Source organism: Gymnogyps californianus, chromosome 16, assembly GCF_018139145.2.
Source record: "Gymnogyps californianus isolate 813 chromosome 16, ASM1813914v2, whole genome shotgun sequence".
NCBI classification, from domain to species: domain Eukaryota; kingdom Metazoa; phylum Chordata; class Aves; order Accipitriformes; family Cathartidae; genus Gymnogyps; species Gymnogyps californianus.
Window position 1 is genome coordinate 16,868,595 of NC_059486.1, and position 20,976 is coordinate 16,889,570.

The following is a 20,976-nucleotide window of genomic DNA, read 5'->3' on the forward strand; positions in this document are numbered from 1 at the left end:
CCGCAGCGCTGGGGCGCGGCGCCCGCGGAGGGGACGGGCCGGGCCTCGCAAACAAGGGCGCCCGTTCCGGCGGGAGCGGCGCCCGGCGCGGCCCGCCGCCCACCCTGCCGCCCCGCCGGCAGCGGGAAGGCGGGGAGCCGCTCTCCGGGCCGGCCCCGGGACGCGCAGGCGGCGGACGCTTCGCACCCGCGGGGAGCGGCGCGGCGGAGGCGAGGGCGGGCGGGACCCCGCCGCGGGGGGGGGGGGGGGGGAATCCCGGGGCGCGAAACTGCCGGAAGGCCTTTCTGTCAGCGCCCTCCCCGCCGCACCGGCGCCGGGGGCAGGGGGGCGGCAGCCGACGGCAGCCCCGCGGGGCCCAAAGGAGCCGGGCGCGAAGGGGCGAGCGCCGCCCTCCGCCGCAGCGCCCCGCTCCCGCCCCCGCCGCCCGCAGCGCCCCCTGCCGCCCGGCGGGGCGAGCACTGCCCCCTCCCGCAGCGCCCCCTACCGCCTGTCTCCGGCGGCGCCGCGCGGCCGAGCGGGCTGCACGACCCTCCCAGGGAAAGCAGCGGAGGGCGGCCCGCGGCGGCCGGCACCGGCGGGGCGGGGGCGGCCGAGAGCCGAGCCGGGCCGGGCCGGGCCGCCGGGGCGGGGGGGGGGGTGTGGGGTGGTGGTGGTGTCCGAACTCACGGGTGGTGGAGCCCGCGCCGCTCGCCGCGCGAACCCGGCGCCGCGTTACTCAGCGCGCACGCGCCCCGCCACTCCTCACTACGAACTGAGCCAATCGGGGCCCGGCCTGCCGCGCGGGGGCCGCTGGGAGCTGTAGTCCGGGAGGATGCGGGCGGCGCTGCGGCAGCGTGTCGGCAGGGCGCGGTGGGCGCTCCGCGTCTCCGAGGCGGCCCCGCGGCCTCGCTGCGTCGGGCCGGGCTCTGCCCCGGCCCTGCGGTGCTGGAGCTGCGGCAGCCCCCTCCCCGGCGCGGAGGGGCCGCCTCGCTTCTGCCCCGGCTGCCGGGCCCTGCAGCCGCCGGGGCCTCGGCCCGACCTCTTCCGCCTGATGGACTGGTGAGTGCCGGCGGGGCGGCCGCGGGCTCGGCCGGCCGCGGGCCTCACGCCGCCTTCTGTCGCCCGCAGTGACCGCTCCTTCCGCATCGACGCGCAGCAGCTGCAGCGGCGGTTCCGGAGCCTGCAGCGCGCCGTGCACCCCGACCGCTTCGGCCAGAGGCCGCCGGTGAGCGCCGGGGCGGGCGGGGGCGCGGGCGCCCGGTCTGCCCCCGGCGCGGCTTGCGGCGGGGCTCCGCGCGGGAAGAGGCCGCCTCTCGCGTTGGGCTGCGCCGGCCGTGGCGGAGTCAGCCGGCGGCGGCCCTGCGAAGCGGAGCGCCGGGTGCCCGCCGCCCGCCTGGTCTGGGGCCGCGGGGGCTCCCCGTTTCTTGCGTCCTGGTGCTGAGAGGAGACTCGTAGCGCCGGTGTGCGGCGGAGGGTGACGATCGGGGGCTGCTGCGGGCCTGGCGACCTTAGTTGTGTGAGATGGCGCGGTTTGCCAGTCCGGATAGGCCTCTCCTTGTCCCTCCCGTCTCTGTTAAAAATCAACTTTCGGTTTTACACGCATGTATCCTTGTGGGAACGCTCTTTCTCTGCAGGTGACAAAGTGTAATGTATTTTCCACTTGTTATTAACTTGTTACTATTATTTATCGTCCATTCGCAGAAAGAACAGTACTACTCTGAGCAACACTCTTCCTTGATTAACAAGGCCTACCAAACCCTCCTCAACCCTTTGAGCCGTGGCCTCTATCTAGTAAGGTGTCCATTGCGTATTTTATCAATACTCCTATAACTAATCATAGGTGGCTGGGGCTGCTGGTGGTAATGTAATGAATCGGACCTTTGACTCCATCATTAACGTGCTAATTTGTGTTCCTCTGAGAAGAGGATTACCAGGGATTGAAGGGAGACCGAAGACAAGCTTGTCTGAAAATTAATCAGCTTTTCTGCTATTTTCTTTAACATTTTACTGATTAGTACCATCTCATTTGCTGCTCATGTTACACTGATTTGTTTCCTGCATCAGACATTGTGTTTGGCCATGGCTGTTCCTTTGAAATTTCAATCTGGCCCTTGGCAGCCTTCGTTACATCTTTTTGCTATGGTTAACTGCTGATTTTTATGGTCTGCCTATGGCGTTAATTTTAAGACTGACTCTGTTCATGCACATTTATGGAATAAACCAGAAGTTCATCAGATACAAATCTGAGGGAGCCCTACTAAAAGACTTAATATTCAAGAAAGTAATTCACATTGAAATAGATGTAAGAATGTGCATTTCCAAATTCCCGTTTTCTTCACCAGCTGGAGCTGAATGGAGTAGAGCCGGCACAAGAGACGGACTGTGATGCAGACTCAGTGTTTCTCACGGAAGTCATGGAAATTAATGAGAAATTAGCAGAGCCTAAAAATGAGGATATCCTTGAAGAAATTGAAACTTTAATTAAAGGTAGGTTATGATTTGAGGATTTTGTACAGAACTAATTTACTGTGTCTTGTGTAATATGAGAGCCTTTCTGAAGGCTCTTAACTTTTTCCAGTGCATTTCTTTTAGTATCTCTAACTTGCATTAGTCTTGAATTGACTCACTGCAAGAGCTTCCCCCCCGCAAAATGTCGTCTTTACCAATTTATGCCACGTAAACACCAAATGTGGCTTGACAAAATCTGTGTAACAGTACCTGTTCTGATGGCAACATAGGTATATATATTGACTATAAAAAGGAACGTATTCAACCTTCAGCAGATCAGGGCGAGTACGCTGTTCTAAAAGAAAGAACCACTCAAAATGAAGTTTAATAAAATGCTTGACTGACCACATTAAATAATTTCATTTATACAGACATTGTATTTCTTTCACCTTCTTCAACTCAGCAACCATTATATTAAGTGATTGTTATCCTTATACAAGCAACTTTCTTGTTTATATTGTTGGTGATACCCAAAACATTGAGTTCATTGGTATATTTAATTCTTTGCAATAACAGTAGTGTGCCAAAAGCAATTAGAATAGCTAGAATAAAAACTAAGAATAGAAGAAAATTAACTGTAGCTGGGTAAACTGATACACCAAAAGTAAATTAGATTTCTGGGAAGTTAGTGACCATTGATTTGCATTGGAATTGCTGTCTGTAAACCTGTTTAAACAAAGAAATATATGTTTGAAATTATAATTTAAAAAAAATTGACAGCAATATGATGAAAAGCGCTCTTAGCTCCCAAAGACTATGAGACTAGTAATTAAATTTCCCACCACAGACAATCAGAATGCAGTGCTATGAAATATACTAAGTATGTGACAAAAAGTGAATTAAATAATTTGTTTTACAGTTAAACAAGAAGAACTGACCAAAGGGGTGACTGCAGCTTTTGAAAGAGGTAGCTATTTCTATTAAGTATTTAGCTGCCATACGTATCAGTTGTAAATGCTTAAAACCCCCCACATTCTCTTATTGGCAAATATTTCCTGAACTACAGCACAGAAATACGGCATAAGCAAGTGTTCTTTGTTTGGTATTTAGACTAAATATTTCTAAGCTGACCTTTGTGCTGATTCAGGAAATTCAGGACCTCACATTAAATTAAAAAAAAAAAAAAAAATCCAATACAGACGTTCCGGTTAATTCAATTTGCATCAAAATGATCACTTCAAGTGGGAATGCAGATGCTAAGAAACTTTTTGTTTGTTTCCCAGAATACTGGGAAGGACAGGCTCTTTTCTTAATCAAACTTACCACCTATTCTGAGGTTTCAAACTTGAATTTGGGAGATCTTGCTCTGCAGCCTTGAAGCTGTCGACGGAGTGGTGGCTGCTGTTCTTTGCAGCGGAAGTCAAGACAGGAACAATTCTGCTGCTTACCACTGAAGCTGGACAGCAAGAAAAGACCTGATGCCCCATTTAGCCTAAGGTTTTAGGGAATTCCTGTGCAATAATCAACAGAACTTTATTCCACATCCAATTGATAGGCAGGAGCTTGAACCATTCCAGACTAGCTTCTTACTCTGGGAAGAAACCTTTACAGTTCTCTCCTGGGTCTCAGAATGCTTTTATCGTTAGGTTTACGTAGTAGTGTGTTGTAATTGTAAAACATCAAACGCAAAGTAGTGCTGGCTAGGCCTGCATGTGAAGCGTTATAACCTTATAATCTGTCACTCTTTGTCCTACGAGAGTTAAGGATTGTGTTGCATCTATCCTTGTCAGCAGCTGATAAACCACCTTTCCCCTTCAATTGTTTAATTAAGGAGAAACTGTTTCAATATCAGTTTTGGAATTGACACTCTCTGTACCGGAGTCCTACAAATCTTTTGCATTTTTCAGTGATGGCAGTTGGTCTAATTACATACATCAAAAAAAAAAGTTTCTCCTCTCTATATACTTAAAATTCCCCAGTGGCTACATCAATACTATAGCCACTTTACAGAAAAGTCATTAAAGGGTATTCCTGTCACATTTCTTTTCTGAATTGTACATTTTTTCATGTTTTGTGGAACACCTCAATTGAGGTGTTCCAGAACCATCCGAGATGAAAATAATAGGCAACATGGTTTTAATAGTGTATGGGTCCTTACAACTTGCAGCTCTTAGTAGTGAAACGGGTGCTGTCATTGAAATCTTGAGATTCATTTTGAAAATGAAAATTCAGCCCTCCCTCTGTAAACTAGTAATGTTTATTTCATTTCAGGTGATCTTCAAGAAGCTAAGAAGCTTCTAGGCAAAATGAAATATTTTGCAAACTTAGAGGATAAACTAAAGAACAAGAAGATCCCTTCCTGATACTGCTTCCTTTACCATTAGGAGTTAATGTTATTTTCAATTAAACAGCTGATTTAGTTACCAAAATCAGAAGAATGGTGTTTGCTTCCTATGTTTTCATGAAAAGCTTTAATTCTGAGAGAAGGAAGATAAATGTAAAAGAAATCCAGTGCTTACTGTAGCATTTATTAAGTAACAGATGGAACTGGGAAATGCTTACAACCAGGAAAAGATGTAATAGGTAAGGTCGGACTACTGTCCTAGCAGTTACAGGTCTGGAAATGAGTATCAGAGAGGCACACAAACACCATATGTAATTAAGATTTCTTACTTTTTGATTACTAAAATATGAATAATTTATTTGAAGCTGAGAAAGAGTCCTGGACGAAATGCTGGAGATGAAGCAGAAAGCTCATTCGATAGGACCTTCAACTCTCTGTAGTCTCCTTGTGTGTGTTCTATCAGACCATCTTGAAAAATCTTTAAAGGTGAAAAGTATTTAATTCCTATCATCTGTCCTCTCTGCTACTTCGTGCTTGCTTTTTGTGAGGTTGATCTCAGTCTGCTGGGCACTGACCTTCAAAACTAGAAGAGGTTTTACCCTGTTGCACAGTTTAAAATGTTAAGATGCTAGGTTAGGGCAAAAAAATAAACCCAGACTCAAACCCCAGGAACTGTTTTGTTAGTACCCTTTTGTCGTGGTTTAACCCCAGCCAGCAGCCAAGCACCACACAGCCGCTCCCTGTCCCCCTCCCCCTGCTCCCGGTGGGATGGGGAGGAGGATCGGGAAAGAAGGCAGAACTCGTGGGTTGAGATAAGAACAGTTTAATACGTAAAATATAATACTAACAATAGTAATAATGAAATATAACAATAATAGTAATGAAAAGGAATACAACAAAAAAGGAAGGGGGGGGGAAGGAAAAAAACCAGTGATGCACAATGCAATTGCTCACCACCCGCTGACTGATGCCAGAGCCATGATCCGCGCCTCCCGGCCAACTCCCCAGTTTATATACTGGGCATGACGTTCCATGGTATGGAATAGCCCTTTGGCTAGTTCAGGTCAGCTGCCCTGGCTATGCTCCCTCCCAGCTCCTTGCACACCTGCTTGCTGGCAGAGCATGGGAAACTGAAAAGTCCTTGGCTTAAGATAAGTGCTACTTAGCAACAGCTAAAACCTCAGAGTGTTATCAACATCATTCTCACACTAAATCCAAAACACAGCACTGTACCAGCTAGTAAGAGAGTTAACTCTGTCCTAGCCGAAACCAGGACAACTTTTACAAAACAAGTCTTTCTAATAAACTTTATTACAAGTGACAGTAATTCAGATGGGTGCTGTGCTGTCTTTGTGCAGTTACAGTAATAGGACTAGATGAGGAATGTCCTTAAATCTTTCAAAGAAGTTATTTAAGTGAAAAACAACAACTAAATACCCCCCATTTATAAATAAACTAGAATATTTCAAATATTGGTTTCTCGGTAGGTCAGTTCTTGTTTGGGTTTTAACGCCTCAGCATATTTCATTCAGTAAAGCATTAACGTGTGCTTGATTACCCGAATCTGAAGAAGGGGCTTAGAAATACAAGAAGAGTTCCTGAATTATCTGAAGAAATCTGCCGGGGGGAGGAATTCAATGAACACCCTCTCCTGGCATTTCTGTGTCCCTACAACATCATGTTGTATCTAAACATCAAGTCTTCTATGTATAATATATGTTGTTAATAGCATTTCAGCAATATATGTTTAACAGCATTTCAGAAAGATTAACTTGCCTTTAATTAAACTTCCTTTAAATATACAGAAGGATTTAATAAGCTACTTGTTCATGGCATTACACTGCTAATTTAGAAGACGCTGTTCATAATTCTCATTAAAGTTCTGTTACAGCTGTGAAATTACACAGAATTTTCTTAAAATTCATCATGGAGTTGTCTTCTTTCATAAAGCTCTGTTGCCTTTTTTTTGGTATTTCTTCCAAAATTAAGCTTGTGAAATTCCTTTTTGATTTCCAGAAAAGATTTGTTTTTTGTCTCAGGAATTACGAGGAAGATGAAAGCGGCAACTAAGGAGCACTCCAGTAAGAACACCAGAAAACAATACTGCTTCAGTCCATTCTGAAAATAAAATTTATTTGATTGCAACATATTTCAAGTATAACAGTGGGTTTTGGAAAATAAAAAGCTTTTTGTTTCCATTCACACCTAACATTGCTGCTCAGATATTTTTAATAAAAAGACATTTGACCTATCATTACTTTACATGTAACTTTAAAAAAAATTTTTTTTTTTTTAGATAAAAGACTACCAAGTGCTGTGCAATACACTTGGCAGTCTTTTATTAAAAAAAAAGAGAAACCGTTTAAACGCACACTAAATTCACCATGTAATGTCAAGTCAGCATTTGCTACTTAGCTGTCTCATATTTTAAGATTATATTATTTATCTTTTTCTGAATGTTTGTTAATATTTTTCAATGCTGTACATTAAAAAACCCAACTATCTTACTGAGAAGCAGAGTTCAACCAAGAAGAAAGGACTGTCAAATCAAGATACCCTGCTGGGTGCTGTTCCTGCATGGTTTGCTCTCAAGAATAAGTGCTAAAACTGCAAATACAAAGCTAGAAATGAAAGCCTCTATTGTTTTTCCTACTAATCTTCCTGATCACAGAACCCTCTGTATGTAAGTCCAGCGAGCTCTCAGAGAAGGTGTGAGCCACTGGCCCCAGGGACTACTACTACTGTACTTTGACATAAAAGCACAAGGCACTATTAAGAAATGTGTTATTTGAATCTCAATATCTGATCAAGTTTTTCTAGTTTTGATACCTTCTCCATTTTTTTAATGTGAACATGAAAATTACCCCCATGCATTCCTTTTAATTTTCATTTATCATGTTCTATTATTCTTTGTTGATATCTAAAAAATATTTTAAGAGGGACTGAATCTAGTTATACTCGATTGACGGGTAGTGTGCATCCTGTGTCTCAGTGTTACTGTATATGGAAAAGCAATCTGATGGAACGTGAGAGAAGATTAAATGGGAGGTGAGGCAATCAGGAAAACGTGTCATGCATACTTACCACTATAAAGGGAAAGAGCATTCCAATTGTGAAGAAACTAATCCAACTAATTGTCCCTCCTATCATGTAAGCAGCAGGACGTGAAGACTGTATAAATAATTCAGCTATCAGGGTATTTGTTATGCCACCTGGGGGAATGAGTTTCAGAATCAGAATAGGTTATTATGCTAAATGTCTATTTGTGGTATTTCCAATGCCAGAAAAATTGAGTTGCGCTGAATATGCCACTAGCTGATCTGATTCTATTAAAAAAAATCACTCTTAACAGCACATTTTTTAATCTACTGCCCATGGAGTTAAGTGTCCTTCTAAAAAGCGGCCCTATTTCAGCAGCACTGCTCAGGGAGCAAGGGCCCCTTGAAAAGCGTAACAGGCTTTTTCTTGCTGCTTGTACGACTCGGCTGAATTGAAGGCCAGAACTAAGACCCCGCGGATGCGTCGCTGGCCCTGAGAAACATGGACAGTAAGCCTCAGTTTTAGGCTACGGGAGACTAAAGCGTTCCAATGAGACGGGATCGCTTGCGTTCCTTAGCCAGAGCATCAGCAGCCTTACAGTGAGTACCTACTGCCTGGCTTACACAGCAGAGCTGCTGACATCCCCCCCCGCCCCAGACACGCATTTCACCACTTCAAAGCATTCATTACTCTGTAATACCTGGTCCCAACCCAAAGCTCAAGATGAAGGCAAATACAGATGTCATGCTCACATAAGGCACCCATGAGTATAGTTCCTGGAACAGAAAAGAATGAGGAGGTTTAGTTCAGATTTTGATAATCCAGTTTTAAAGTTTGGCTTAACAGTTACATTTCATTTTGCTATTTTATTGCAACTAAGACCAACAGTCGTTCATGGCTGTTTACAGCTAATTTATTTAAAAGTACTGCTTTGAGAAATTAAATGATGTTCATTTAATAATTTTTACCAAAGAGTCTAGTACTTCTGTTGAGATTTATAATTAGTCCTCCGAGGCTAAAACTTTACACCAATATTGAACATAACAATTATGTGTTGTTACTAGTTTAACATTTTGTCAGTGTTTATTTTGGTATTTTATACTGATCCCATGAGTTAGCTGTCATTAAGCACTTTCATAGCATGAACAGACTTCTCATCACATTATTATGTACACATACATTGCAATAGTGCAATAAAGAAACATTAGGATTACATATACATATGAAACTAGGTGCATTAGAAAGACCAAACCTAAGCTTGAAACCCCATTATTCAAAAGCAAACCAAGAAATTTGCAACAGTTACAATAAAATAATTAAACCTAGGCCTCTGCCTAACGGCTGGCTCATTCAACTTTTGGCCTGGCCTAGCAGCTTACTTCACCCCAACCACACAGAAGTTACTGTCGGTGCCTCTTCTGTGGCCCGCTTGCCAATCTGTGCAGCCCCCAACCCTGCTGTCCCTCCAGACATCAGACCCGCAACACGACTGCGCGTGATCCACCCGTTTAAAGCCAGCTCCAAACACCGACGGTGTGGACGGGGAAAGAATTGCAGCTCTTTAATCCTACCTTTGTCAAATAAAGATTTATCAGGCAACCAAATACTGACTAAATGGAGTTGCTCACTGTTGGACCTACACCTACATCATCTTGCTTGGATTGCCCGAAGGTAACAATAAATATTTAGTATAGTACGGTCTGCAAATGTAGAGAGAGATTTCCTCTAAACGTTCATTTCAGGAGGTTTGTGGGGCTGCCTTATTTGAGCTGGTATGGTATACAGAACAATTTACGATGCATCTCTTTATACTACATCAAAAAGCGAGGCAGGATGTTGTCTTCGCATGATAAACTTAAGGCACTGTGAATATCTCCAGTGAGCTGCCAATGGTTTTTGTGAATTTACAGTGAATGGATTTAAGTGTCTTTTGAATTTCAGCATCTTTACAATATTTTTTGTTTGATTGTTTGCTTTACAGTTAAGTGACTGAAGTGGCTCTGATGCTTAATATCATCACTAAAATTACTTTAAAAGCTAGAATAAACGCTGTTTTGTCATCACTTAGTTTTGTCAGCATTAAATGCAGCTGCAGCTTTAAGACAAACACACGATCAAATCTTAGCTGAGAGCATTCTCTTATTTTAGGGAAATATGGCTGCAGAATTTATGAAATCGTTCAGTTGCTGCCATTTTTTTATGTTGCTGTTTAAACCTATGCAGCTCTTATCTTCCTGCTCCTTTTGAGCGTGTCAGATTTTCACTCACTATAGTCACATCATGTAATATAAATGAGTCCTTCTTTGCACCTGGTAAGTCAGAGAGAACGTTAAAACAATGCTCCAAAGAGTCATAAGGAGATAACCCCCAATGATGAGAGACCTTCTTCCCACGTAGTCTATCAGTAAACCCTGTGGACAAGACATAATTTTCTGTAACTATATTGATCTCATATTTACCAATGTTCTTCTTCAAGAAGAATTGTTACTCTTTATGCTCGGAGGTAGAACAAATTGTTACTTACACAGGTGAGGGCTGTGAGGCATTCACAAGCTCCAGTGCCGAGTGTCACATACGGGATTTTTTCTGCTGAGATCCCAGCTTGTTCAAAAACGTAAGTTGCATAGAAATAAATCTACAAAAGAAAAAAAAAAAATAACAGGGCGTTCCCGGTAGTTAAATCGTCGGCTGGCAACAAAGTCAAGTTCATACTGAACATACAGCTCAATGTATTTTATATTGTGAGTTATTGACATAAACAGCAGGAAGAATCTGTTAAATTCATGTCTAGATAAATATCTTGCTATCATAAAAGCAAATACAATTATTCAACTTACTGAATATAATACTTCACATTCTTAAACCAGATACAATGAGATAAGCTGATCCACCTTTATTTACTTTTTCAGAAGGATGTAAACACAAGTATTAAGTCATTCTTTAAAGAAGTTTACATACCAGAAACACAGAAATGAAAAAAAATTGAAAAAAAGAGAAACACAGAAATAATACAGATATATTCTTTCCCACTTATCCCATTTCTCTGAGCTTCTCTATGTGGATCCTTTGTGTTAATAAAATGTTGAAAAACAGATGGAAATTAAATAATTATTTAAGCTGTTTGTACGTATGAAATCTTACGGCATTTATCCCACTGAGCTGTTGGCCCATAGTCATCACAATCACAGTAATGAGCTGCCATCTCACACCACGATCAGTGAATAATTGCCAGGGCTTCTTGGGTCTCTCCCCATCTAAGGCAAAACATTCCCGCTGTATGTCTTCCATCTCTCTTCGATATTCTGAAGAACCATGAAATCGCTTCAAAGCTAAAAAAGAAGAAAATTAATTCTCTTATGTTTACCTATTGACCACAACTTCTGGAAAATCTCTTTCCATGATGACCTGGCTTTTGCTAGGATATGAAAACTTTCTGCTTTAGGAAGCTGGGGAAAAAAGTAATTTGCTTTGTGACTTGTTTTTTTGCTTGCTGGTTTTCCAACATTTTTTGTTGTGGTGGATTTGGAGATTTCAGTGGCATTACTTTGCTTTTTTTAGAGGAATATCTGACTTCGAAATATTCACTAAGCAAAATATTTTAAAGTGTTTTATATCTGAACCACAGACCTCCAAACAGTCTTTTCATTAAAGGACACTTGAACCAGTTTGAAGTCTTTTGCTTAAATTCTAGGCAGATATCAAGTCTTTTGTTATGTCCCTGTCTTTAATTTTGCCAGTGGAACGCATTTAGGGAGCTGGAATAAAGATGGTAAGTAATTCTTCTAAGGCAAGTATTATCAGAAGTCATTTGGATGCAAGACTCTACTAATGTAAACATCTTTAATGTCTTTAAATCTTTAAATGTCTTACATCTTTACTAACGGTCCTAAAAAAACCCTAAGAGTACATAACATCAGTTCCTCTAAAATCTTCAAGATTAAATACATCATAAGTAACAATTTGTCTTCTTAAGGGCAACAGTAGAACTTTTTAGGATCCTGAAAGCAAACTTTCCAATGCTATTGTTATCACCAACAGCATAACCAGCTTGAAGCTCTAGCCACTCTTCAGTATCAGTTCAGAAGCAACCACAATTCTTGGAAAAAACAATCCATTATTATATTGTTTAAAAAAAAATTGAGAGGGAAAGACTTCGATATGATATGGAGATTGCAAGCTTCACTTACATTTTAAAAAATTACATTTAATGAAGCCCAAACTAGATCATAATCCGAAAGGGACATTATGGGCATCTTGTCCATGGCTTCCAAATTAGACAGAATTAATTCTATAGGTCATTTGTAGTTCCTGTGCTTTTGCAGTTGTGATGGTCTACGAATATTTTGGGGCAAGGTAAGCAGAGAGACAGAGGTTTTTACTAGATCAGCTGACACACTTGGGGGGGGGGAAGCAGACAGGCCTGCAGGCACAGATGGCTTTATCTAAGAACATAACTTTTTTGTTTGTTTTTTAATTACCCAGTATAATACAAGATTTCACCTCTCTCTGTGAACCCTGCGTCTTTTGTAATTCCTAACAAACTTTACCTTGGCCTAAAGGCTTCCATGGATTGAGCCTCTTTAACTTCCTTTGTTGAAGATCTTTCCACAAGATATACTGTTCTATCTAAGAATACCTTTTCTAGACAGGTAAAAATTCATATGCTCATCAACAGCACTTCAAAAGAAGTAATAGAAGAAAAGCAAAGGAAGAAATGTTTTTCCTTTATTTATGCATACAATGGAATTTGAATTAAATACAACCCTATCAAATGCTAACAAGGTAAACTTCCTTTGTTCATTTCTCTCATTTATTTAGCATTTTTAATGGCAGATCCAGGGATCACAAGTGTCATTTTATGTCACTGAGAACTATATCAGAATTATCATACCAGGTAGAAGTAGAAACACTGAACACATTTCTGAAAAATATGTGGTTGAGTATTTTATTGTCCAGATTTGTAAATTTAAATTTTTTCTGTCCCCTCAATTTTATTAATTAGTTAGTTATTATATTAGAGAGGGTCTTTTCATATTTATTTAACAGACCTTCAAACTGAATTAATCAGACCTGCTTACTTATAGTGACTAATACTTTACTCTTTGGACTATTATTCCACCAGGTCTCTCTGGGAAGTAAAATACTATCCATGGTGCGTGAGGATACAAATGGCTACCTCAGTGTCTTCTTCTGGCATTCTGTTGTGAAAAAAAAGACCTCTTGTGATACTTAGTTTGTTCTTGCAGTATAAAGAGAACTGTGTAATTTCGGGATAAAGAAAATCACAACTAATCCAAATTTTTGTCTTTCAAATTCTTCTTGTAGTGTGTGGGCTTCACTTGCACAGTTCTGCACAGCTATCACACTACAGTTATTTCTTGAGTAGGGTTTGAATAAAAGAACAATCATAGATCTCTCAAAGATAAAATAAAGTGAAAAGTTTAAGCTGTCATAGTTCTCCCACATGATATAATAGGGGGGGAAAAGGGTATTTAAAAGACAACTGAATATTTAGAAAACGGAGGATAAGGAGTTTCCTGCTCAAATAGCCAATGAATCACTTTTTTAACATCACCTCTTTTTCAGTAAAAAGCGCTCTCATTTTTCAGCTACTTATGCCATCTCCTTTTTATTATATTATTTTCCATTATTGCTTACAGGAGAAGTACAACAGTATCACTGAATGGAAGAAAATATCTGACGTAACTGACGCTTAATCTGTGACATGACCCGAGAAATGAACAATTCAGTGAGAGGTTAAGTAGTTCAGATATGTTACTTTGTCCAAGAGAAAAATTATGAAACTTTTAAAGATTTCATTAGAGTAACAAAACTTTGTTTTGTTTGAAACGAGATAATAAAGTTTTGATCACAATCCGTTATAGACTCCTGAGTTCCACAATCCCTTTTTCCATATAAGCTCACCGAAGGGAAAACATGGGCCAAAAAGCACTAGGTGATACAACTGTGCTGTGCTGATAAAGATAAAAGGAGAATCCGGAACCCAATATATTCATTGTACTCTTCTGAAGACACAGAGAAAGTATAAATGCTGTAAATTACCTTTGGCACAGCTCAGCTCATCACCTCTGTCAATAAGAAGATACCTGGGACTTTCAGGAAACCATGGCAGGAACAAAAGTTGGGCAAATGCTGGGAAACAGCTGCTGGATAGCAACAGAGGCCAATATGTTTCTCCACCTAATAATTCCCTGGGAGAGGTGTGAAAAAAGAAGGAGAAAAACCCAAGTAATTAGCTATTGGTGACTACTCAGAAGACTTCTGGGAGCAAGACATTTGCCCTTTGAGAAAAGTTCCCTTGTAACCAGTTACCTATGTCTTGTGAACCTCAGCAGAAACAGGTTGGGAAAATATTTTCCAGCCCCTCTGAAATCAGATTTCACTCGGGAAGAGATGAGCAACAGTACTTTACTGCTGCTTATTGCTGTGTTGTTCCTAAGCGTTATTTTCAGGTTTGCCAAAGCAGTGCTTTCTAGCAATGTGGGAAAGTAAAAGCATACAGACTTCACCTTAAGGTCGGCAGCAGCATTTGCTTTTGAGAATCATACAATAATTTAGGATAGAAAGGAACTCAGAAAGTCATCTGATCCCACCTCCCATTCAAACCTGATCTAATGAGAAGGTGTATTACATAGAAAGGAGTCATTAAAATTGGTATAGTTAGAATCAGCAAGATGATGTGCTGTGGGCAATGCAAACTTGTTAAAAAGCATATTGCATTTTAAGTACTGATTATGCAGTCTGAGGTTTATATTCTACTTATTTTGTAGCACTTCACACCTAAAGTATCTAGCAAGATCAGTTAATTCAGAAGCTAGTAATAAGGAAAAAGAAAGAGAAGTCTAAGTGCTTTTGGTAGAGGGACAGAGAAAAAACAGATAATGTGCTGTTACTCAGGGTACTAGCAGTTGCTCTTAGGGCAGTGGAAAGCTTCTAGCAGACTTCATGAAAGAAGCTTTTCATCTTCAGGTTGTGCAGTCTCTGTTCTTGGAACTTTTCAAGATCCAACTGGATAAAGTCCCTAGCAACTTCATCTGATCTCACAAGGGACAAAACCAGCAGTAGTGCCACAATACAGAAATTATGAGTCCTTTGCTCTCAAGTCCTATCTTATGAACATCCACAGTCTCCAGCAAGAAACTGGCAGAAAATAGGAACTCAGCATAAATGTACCTGTTTTACTGATGCTGTTCTGGCTGACCCATCTAAACTGAGAATACTTCCCTGGGGAGACAGCACAGATGGTTTGCAGTTGTAGGAATAAGGTGACAAAAGCAGGGTTTTCTTCTTACAGGTAGACCTTCTGTGTGAAGTTGATTCACTAATGCTACAATGGCCACAATGAACGTTTTGCAGGGAGCTGCAGGGAATTGGAATTCTTTACATGCAAGTAACGCAAGGCAGGGAAAAAAATGCATTTCTAACCTCAAACCAATTATTTGTCCTGTCAGAATTCCCCCAGTCAGAAAGATGGAACTCCCCATGGCCATGCCACCTCTAAGATGTTTTGGGGCAACCTCCCCAATATACAGAGGCTGCACACAGATCCCAATACCTGCAAGTAAATGGAAAAACATTTTCCTATTAATAGATTTTGCTTTGAAAAGAGTTACTGAACCAAAACATGTAGGAAATCGGACTTAGTTAATTTCCTATTAATTTAGCTGCCTTCAGATTCCACGTTAGACTACAGAACTTCTTTGTCATCATATCTACAAAGCAGCGTACAAACACATATCATAATATCTAAAGAATCAGCAGTAACAATAATTTATCATTCACTATAGTTTATTGAAAGTAGGAATAAGAAATCATTCACCTGAATTTATGCCAATCAAAAACCTTCCAGCAATCAGTAACTCAAACAATCCTGTAGGAAAACTGACCCCCATTAAAATGGAGGCCAGTATTGCTATAATATTATTCATCAAAAGAGCTCCTTTCCTAAAGAGGAGGGGGGGAAAAAAAGGAAAAAAAAAAAAAAATTAAGGAAATCTGCAATAACATGTTTTTAAAAAAGTTTTCCTTGCTGGTAATATGGAAAAAAATGAGCTTTATACTGAAGAAACGTGCTATTCACTGGAAATCCAGATATCTGATACAACTATTTACTCATATTTAAAAAAAAAAGTCTAAACATAAGGATAATGCATGAATATGACAGAAATGCCTTGACAAGGTAGGAGTGGGGTTTTGTTCATTTATGCTACCTCTATACAGAACGCGCATGAAATGTTACAGATCACGCAGCATGTCCTTACTGGCATGAAGGCTGCAAATGTGTATGGGGGACCTGTGTTTCCTACCATACAGTATGTGCATACTCCTACTTAGATTTCAATAAATGTAATGGAAAGACTAGACTGGAAGGCTATAATTCAGGGCTCACCTTTTAAAGTCACATTGGAACAAACTGTAAAATTCGACTAGAAAACTCTGCTTTGAAGTGAAAAACATTTACAGTCACCTAAGGTACATTTTCTCCCAGTCTTTTTCCATTTATTTACTTTATATTCCAGTGAGAAAGTAGGAAACGAAAACATGCTGCTATATGCCTGCTGCTATAACTCACCTGCCTAGCCGAATCGCCATGCTGCCTCCAATAAGGGCTCCACACATGCCTCCAAGTGAAAATATAGAAGCAATGACAGACCAAAGAAAAGTCAGCAAATCTGGATTTAGTTCCTTGTGATAACGACTAGTCCAGGTTTCGTTTAAGAACCTGTGTATATGCTGCAGCAGAAAAGAATGACAGATGTGTAGCATTATGTGTAGCCCTACAGCGTAGCACTATAAATAACTTGCACCTCAATCCTGAAAACCAATTCTGGGAGCTAACAAAAGATATCATCTTAGTTGTATTGTATCAAAAACACCAATGACTAGCAGAATCTTCCTTGACCACAATACCATTTCCGACTCCCCATACATCTCAAAGACTGCTGAGCAGCTTTGCTTTCGCACCCTACCTCAGGAGAGGCTGCATTCCACTAGAGGAGGAACGTAACCTTTCCATATACTGCTACGAAAGAGCTTGGAGGTCCTTCTGAATGAAGGGGGGACAGGGTGGACGGGTAGGTTTTTAGGAACACTGGTTTTTAGGAACATTTCAGAGCACAGAGGTCTCACATAACCCAAAAAATTTTACTGTCAGGAGACTCATTCTCACACTTGATTTAAATCTTCCTGCCTTAGTGTAATCCGACAATTCATAGTAAAATCCCTTCCTGCAACTCTAACATTCCTCAGCCTTTCTTACAGTATTCATGTGTCAGAACTTTTAAACTGTTATTCTACATGCCTGGTTTCCTAAAATTTGTCTTTAGAAACTCTTGAACTGACATGTATCTGCAATCAGAGGCTCCTGTTCTTAGCCAGCAAACAAAGACTTAACAGAAGAACAAACCTCCTGGACTCTCCCTCTGTTTCCAGCATATTACATGTTCTTTCACAAACAGCTTATTTTAACCTTTGTAAAAAGCATACAATGTTGTAGCAAATTCAGTCTTCACAGTTTCACAAGAAAATAAATCAGCTGACAGCAGAAAATGATACCCATCACTTTCACAAGACCATTTGCTCAGATCCTCTTGAGTCATCCACAAAATATGCAGAATCCTCAAGGCCACGGCAATGGACGCAGAAGTAACAACTAGGTGAAAATACCTACAAGATACTCAGACACTACAGATAAAACTTTTTGACTCAGAAGATCTTTCTCAGTAAGCTGCCTTGTGATGGACAACTGTAACTATTCTTTCTCCCTCTTATCCAGCAACAGGACGCGTGGGAATGGTTCAAAGCCGCATCAGGGGAGGTTTAAACTTGACATTAGGAGAAACGGTGGTGACATTTTACAGAAAGGGTGGTCAAACCCTGGAACAGGCTTCCTAGAGAGGTGGTCGATGTCCCATGCCTGTCAGTGTTTAAGAGGCATTTGGTCAATGCCCTTAATAACATGCTTTAACTTTTGGTCAGCCCTGAAGTGGTCAGGCAGCTGGACTAGATGATCATTGTAGGTCCCTTCCAACTGAAAATGTTCTGTTTTATTCTATTCTATTCTTAATGTTCTGGGCTATTTTAGTCAAAGATGTAACTGGAAGATGTTATTTATTCATTCAGTTAATCCGTCTGAAACAGACTTTAACAGAGGTATTTATGTGGCATATTTGGCACTTTTATCTGACACAGAATACCTTTGATGGGAGGTACTCACAAACAAATTCACATGAAACCGTTCTGGAAATCAACAAGAATCCTTTATATGAGAGCAAGCCTGCTTTGGTTCCCACTGCAATCACAGTAAAAGTGCGTCTGGCCTCTCGGCCAGTTAGACAGGACACCTCCATTACTGTAAAACAACCCTGTGAACAAGAGACGATATTTTACCTGGGTAGGTGCATTGATGATGGAAACATTATACCCATACTGAAAGGTGCCTCCAATTCCAACAGCACAAACAGCCAGAAACAAGGTCCAGCTGGGGAACTAGGGAACAGAAGAGAGTAACGGGCATGAAAAGAGATAGGGCCTTGAATCCACATGCATATAATATCTAGGAGAAAATCACAGTGAAATATATCATGTATTTAGTTTGGAACACTGAAAGTATTTGTTTAGAAAACTACATAAACTCTCAAACACCTGCAGCAGGAGAAACATTTCACGCTGACTTTGGCCATGGTCACTAACGTCTTTTAGAGATGCAACAATTACAAATATCCAGATTAAGTGTAGGCAACACAACCATTGCACTGCTGACGGCACATTTATTGAACTGTGTAAATGCTTTTTGCATGAACCACGCTGCTCATGGTATCTATTTTTTATGAAAGAATGTTAGGACTGTTCACGTTTGGTGTTAGGGGCACAATGACTCAGTATAAAAATTAACCAAATCCCAATTTCTATGACTCACATTTCATCTGAGATGTGAGAAATATTTTATTTCCCTCAGCAAGTCCCCAAGTTGATTACTGGATGTCTGCAAGTTAGCAGGTGCTAAACCTTAGTATCTGAAATCACAACATATTGTTCACTGATAATAGCATTCAATCTAAAGTTTATTAGCATGTATTTTTTAATTTTTCAATATTGATTACCTAGTTACATTCCTAAATCAGTATTTAGGAATTAAAATTAATAGATTCACAGACTCATAGGTTTTAAGGTCAATAGAAACCACTATTATGATACATTCTAATCTCAGGAGAGTCTAATTGGTCATAAAACATTATACTTTGGATGAGGCCTCTGGGTCAGAGAAGATCTCTAGAGGTTTATACAGTGTCTGGCTTTCTGATATGATGCTTCTTGACTCTACTTTTTATTGAATATGATACTACTAAAAATAACACCCAGTTCAAATGTTTAGCAACCCTTTCATTAAAAATTAGGTCCTAATTTCATCTCACAGTATCTTTTTGTCTAACTTCAGCTAGCCACAACAATGTCTCCTATATTAAAGGCACTTCTGTGATCAAATTTCCTCCTCCTTCATACATAAAGACTGTACATAACTTTTTTTTATAAGCTTGTACTCCCTGAATTTCTCATTGTAAGGTATGTAGACTAGTTCTTCACCATTGTCATTCTTGGTCCAGTTCCCAGAAATGTTGAGTTATTCCAGATGCTATACTGTATTCTGAAAGAGCTGTGTCTTTTCTTAAGATAATTAATCAAAACTTCCTTCTTTCAGGACTGAAATTCAGAAGAAGTTGAAATTGATCTTATTAAAGTAAAACCCAATTAATATTTCCTTATGGTTTCCCAAGAATAAAAAGTGTTTCTCTGAATGACAACCAAAGCAATGAATTAAGAGTAATAAATAAGAGCTGCAGCGAGTATGGTAGAAAAAATAAAACTAGAGGTGGTAAATATAGGCACTGCACACTCAGACCTCTCTATTAACCAAATACTATCAACGTATTTCGTGTGTCTCATGGGTACAACCTGGAATCTAGAAGAGACAGAAAACAAACAAACAAACAAACACACACACACACACACCCCCCCGAATCATGAACATACATCACGTAACTTTTGTTATGACAGCTCCGTTCTTCCTGCCCAAATCAGTCTGCTCATTACACTAACATCTTGTGTCACATTGGAGTTTGGGCCAACTTCTTAAAGCACAGACAACAGCCCTATCTGTTCTGTAAGCTACTTAACTCCTGACAGTTTATAAGCACTTTCACCTCATTTCAGAAACATGCCACAAACAAAATTCAATTTACATTCAATGTAAAACATAAGAATCAGAAAAGCTGCTTTTACAGCCTCCATTTCATAACACAGCTAGCTGTCTAAGGAAAACACAAAACTTTACAAGCCTGATCATCTAATGTCTTTTTATTTAAAAGTGTACATGAAACAATCAGAGAATTTCACATTTGTGCATCATTGTTAAAGTTACAAACTCGCTGCAGGATCCATCTTCAGAGGCCCAGACAGTTCTGCTTACCTTGCTGCGCGTGCTAGACCCTCTCAGCAGGAGCTGGTACTCCATTCTTAGTATGGGCTGAATTTGATTTCCTTTGCAAAATTTAGTAAACTACACTACAGGAATAAAAGGTGCCAAAGAAATCAAGTTACTATTGCATTAAAACACAGATTTTTGCCTCCCATCTCTAACCACCGGGATTCTTCTCAATGGCTCACGACTTTTTATGACAGGAACGTCCAACTTTCACAAAGCCTTACAGCAGCTGCGGAGCGCTTTCCCATGTTTAACACCACAGCACACGCACTTTCTTCGCTTAAGTCAGCGCGGAACGCACACCCGTCAGTCACCCGCTAACTCTAGCTTTCGGCCACCGCAGAAAACGACAGGGCGATTACCTTGCGCTGCGGTGCCATTCCTCCCGACAGCTGGCGACGGCAGCGCCCGCCCGCTGCTCCCGCACGGCTGCAGCCCCGGGAGCGCGGGAAGAGCGGCGGCCGGGCGCCTCACCTGACTGGGATTTGGCTGCCGCGCGGGCGGCCCGCCCCAGCCCGGCGGGCCTGGCTGCCGTCCGCGGAGATTACGCCAGGCCGCAGACAAAAGCGGGTCTGTCTCGACGCTCCCTGGGGAGCCGGGGCTTTGCCGCCGCCGCCGCCGGGGAGGACGGGGCCTCCCGCCCCGGGGCGTCCGTGCTGCCCCA

At 41.4% G+C, this 20,976-nt stretch overlaps 2 protein-coding genes across 3 annotated transcripts; one reads left to right on the forward strand and one right to left on the reverse strand.

Moving 5' to 3' along the window:
* Positions 1-811: 811 nt before the first annotated feature.
* Positions 812-4,856, forward strand: HSCB (HscB mitochondrial iron-sulfur cluster cochaperone). 2 transcript variants are annotated; one of them, XM_050906420.1, is made up of 6 exons: positions 812-1,038; positions 1,108-1,204; positions 1,681-1,770; positions 2,322-2,466; positions 3,347-3,394; positions 4,699-4,856. In XM_050906420.1, the coding sequence occupies exons 1-6, from the start codon at positions 812-814 to the stop codon at positions 4,788-4,790; spliced, it is 699 nt and encodes a 232-aa protein (XP_050762377.1). In that variant the 3' UTR covers positions 4,791-4,856. The 2 variants fall into 2 exon arrangements, with proteins under 2 accessions (XP_050762377.1, XP_050762378.1); XM_050906421.1 differs by lacking the exon at positions 3,347-3,394.
* Positions 4,857-5,584: 728 nt separating this feature from the next.
* LOC127022708 (solute carrier family 2, facilitated glucose transporter member 11-like) lies at positions 5,585-20,697 on the reverse strand. The gene is made up of 12 exons (XM_050906419.1): positions 20,298-20,697; positions 18,221-18,319; positions 16,404-16,564; positions 15,651-15,775; positions 15,257-15,386; positions 13,874-14,022; positions 10,952-11,139; positions 10,335-10,445; positions 10,120-10,221; positions 8,511-8,586; positions 7,856-7,983; positions 5,585-6,889 (listed from the first exon to the last, which is right to left on the reverse strand). The coding sequence occupies exons 1-12, from the start codon at positions 20,340-20,342 to the stop codon at positions 6,686-6,688; spliced, it is 1,518 nt and encodes a 505-aa protein (XP_050762376.1). The 5' UTR covers positions 20,343-20,697; the 3' UTR covers positions 5,585-6,685.
* Between the last annotated feature and the right edge of the window lie 279 nt (positions 20,698-20,976).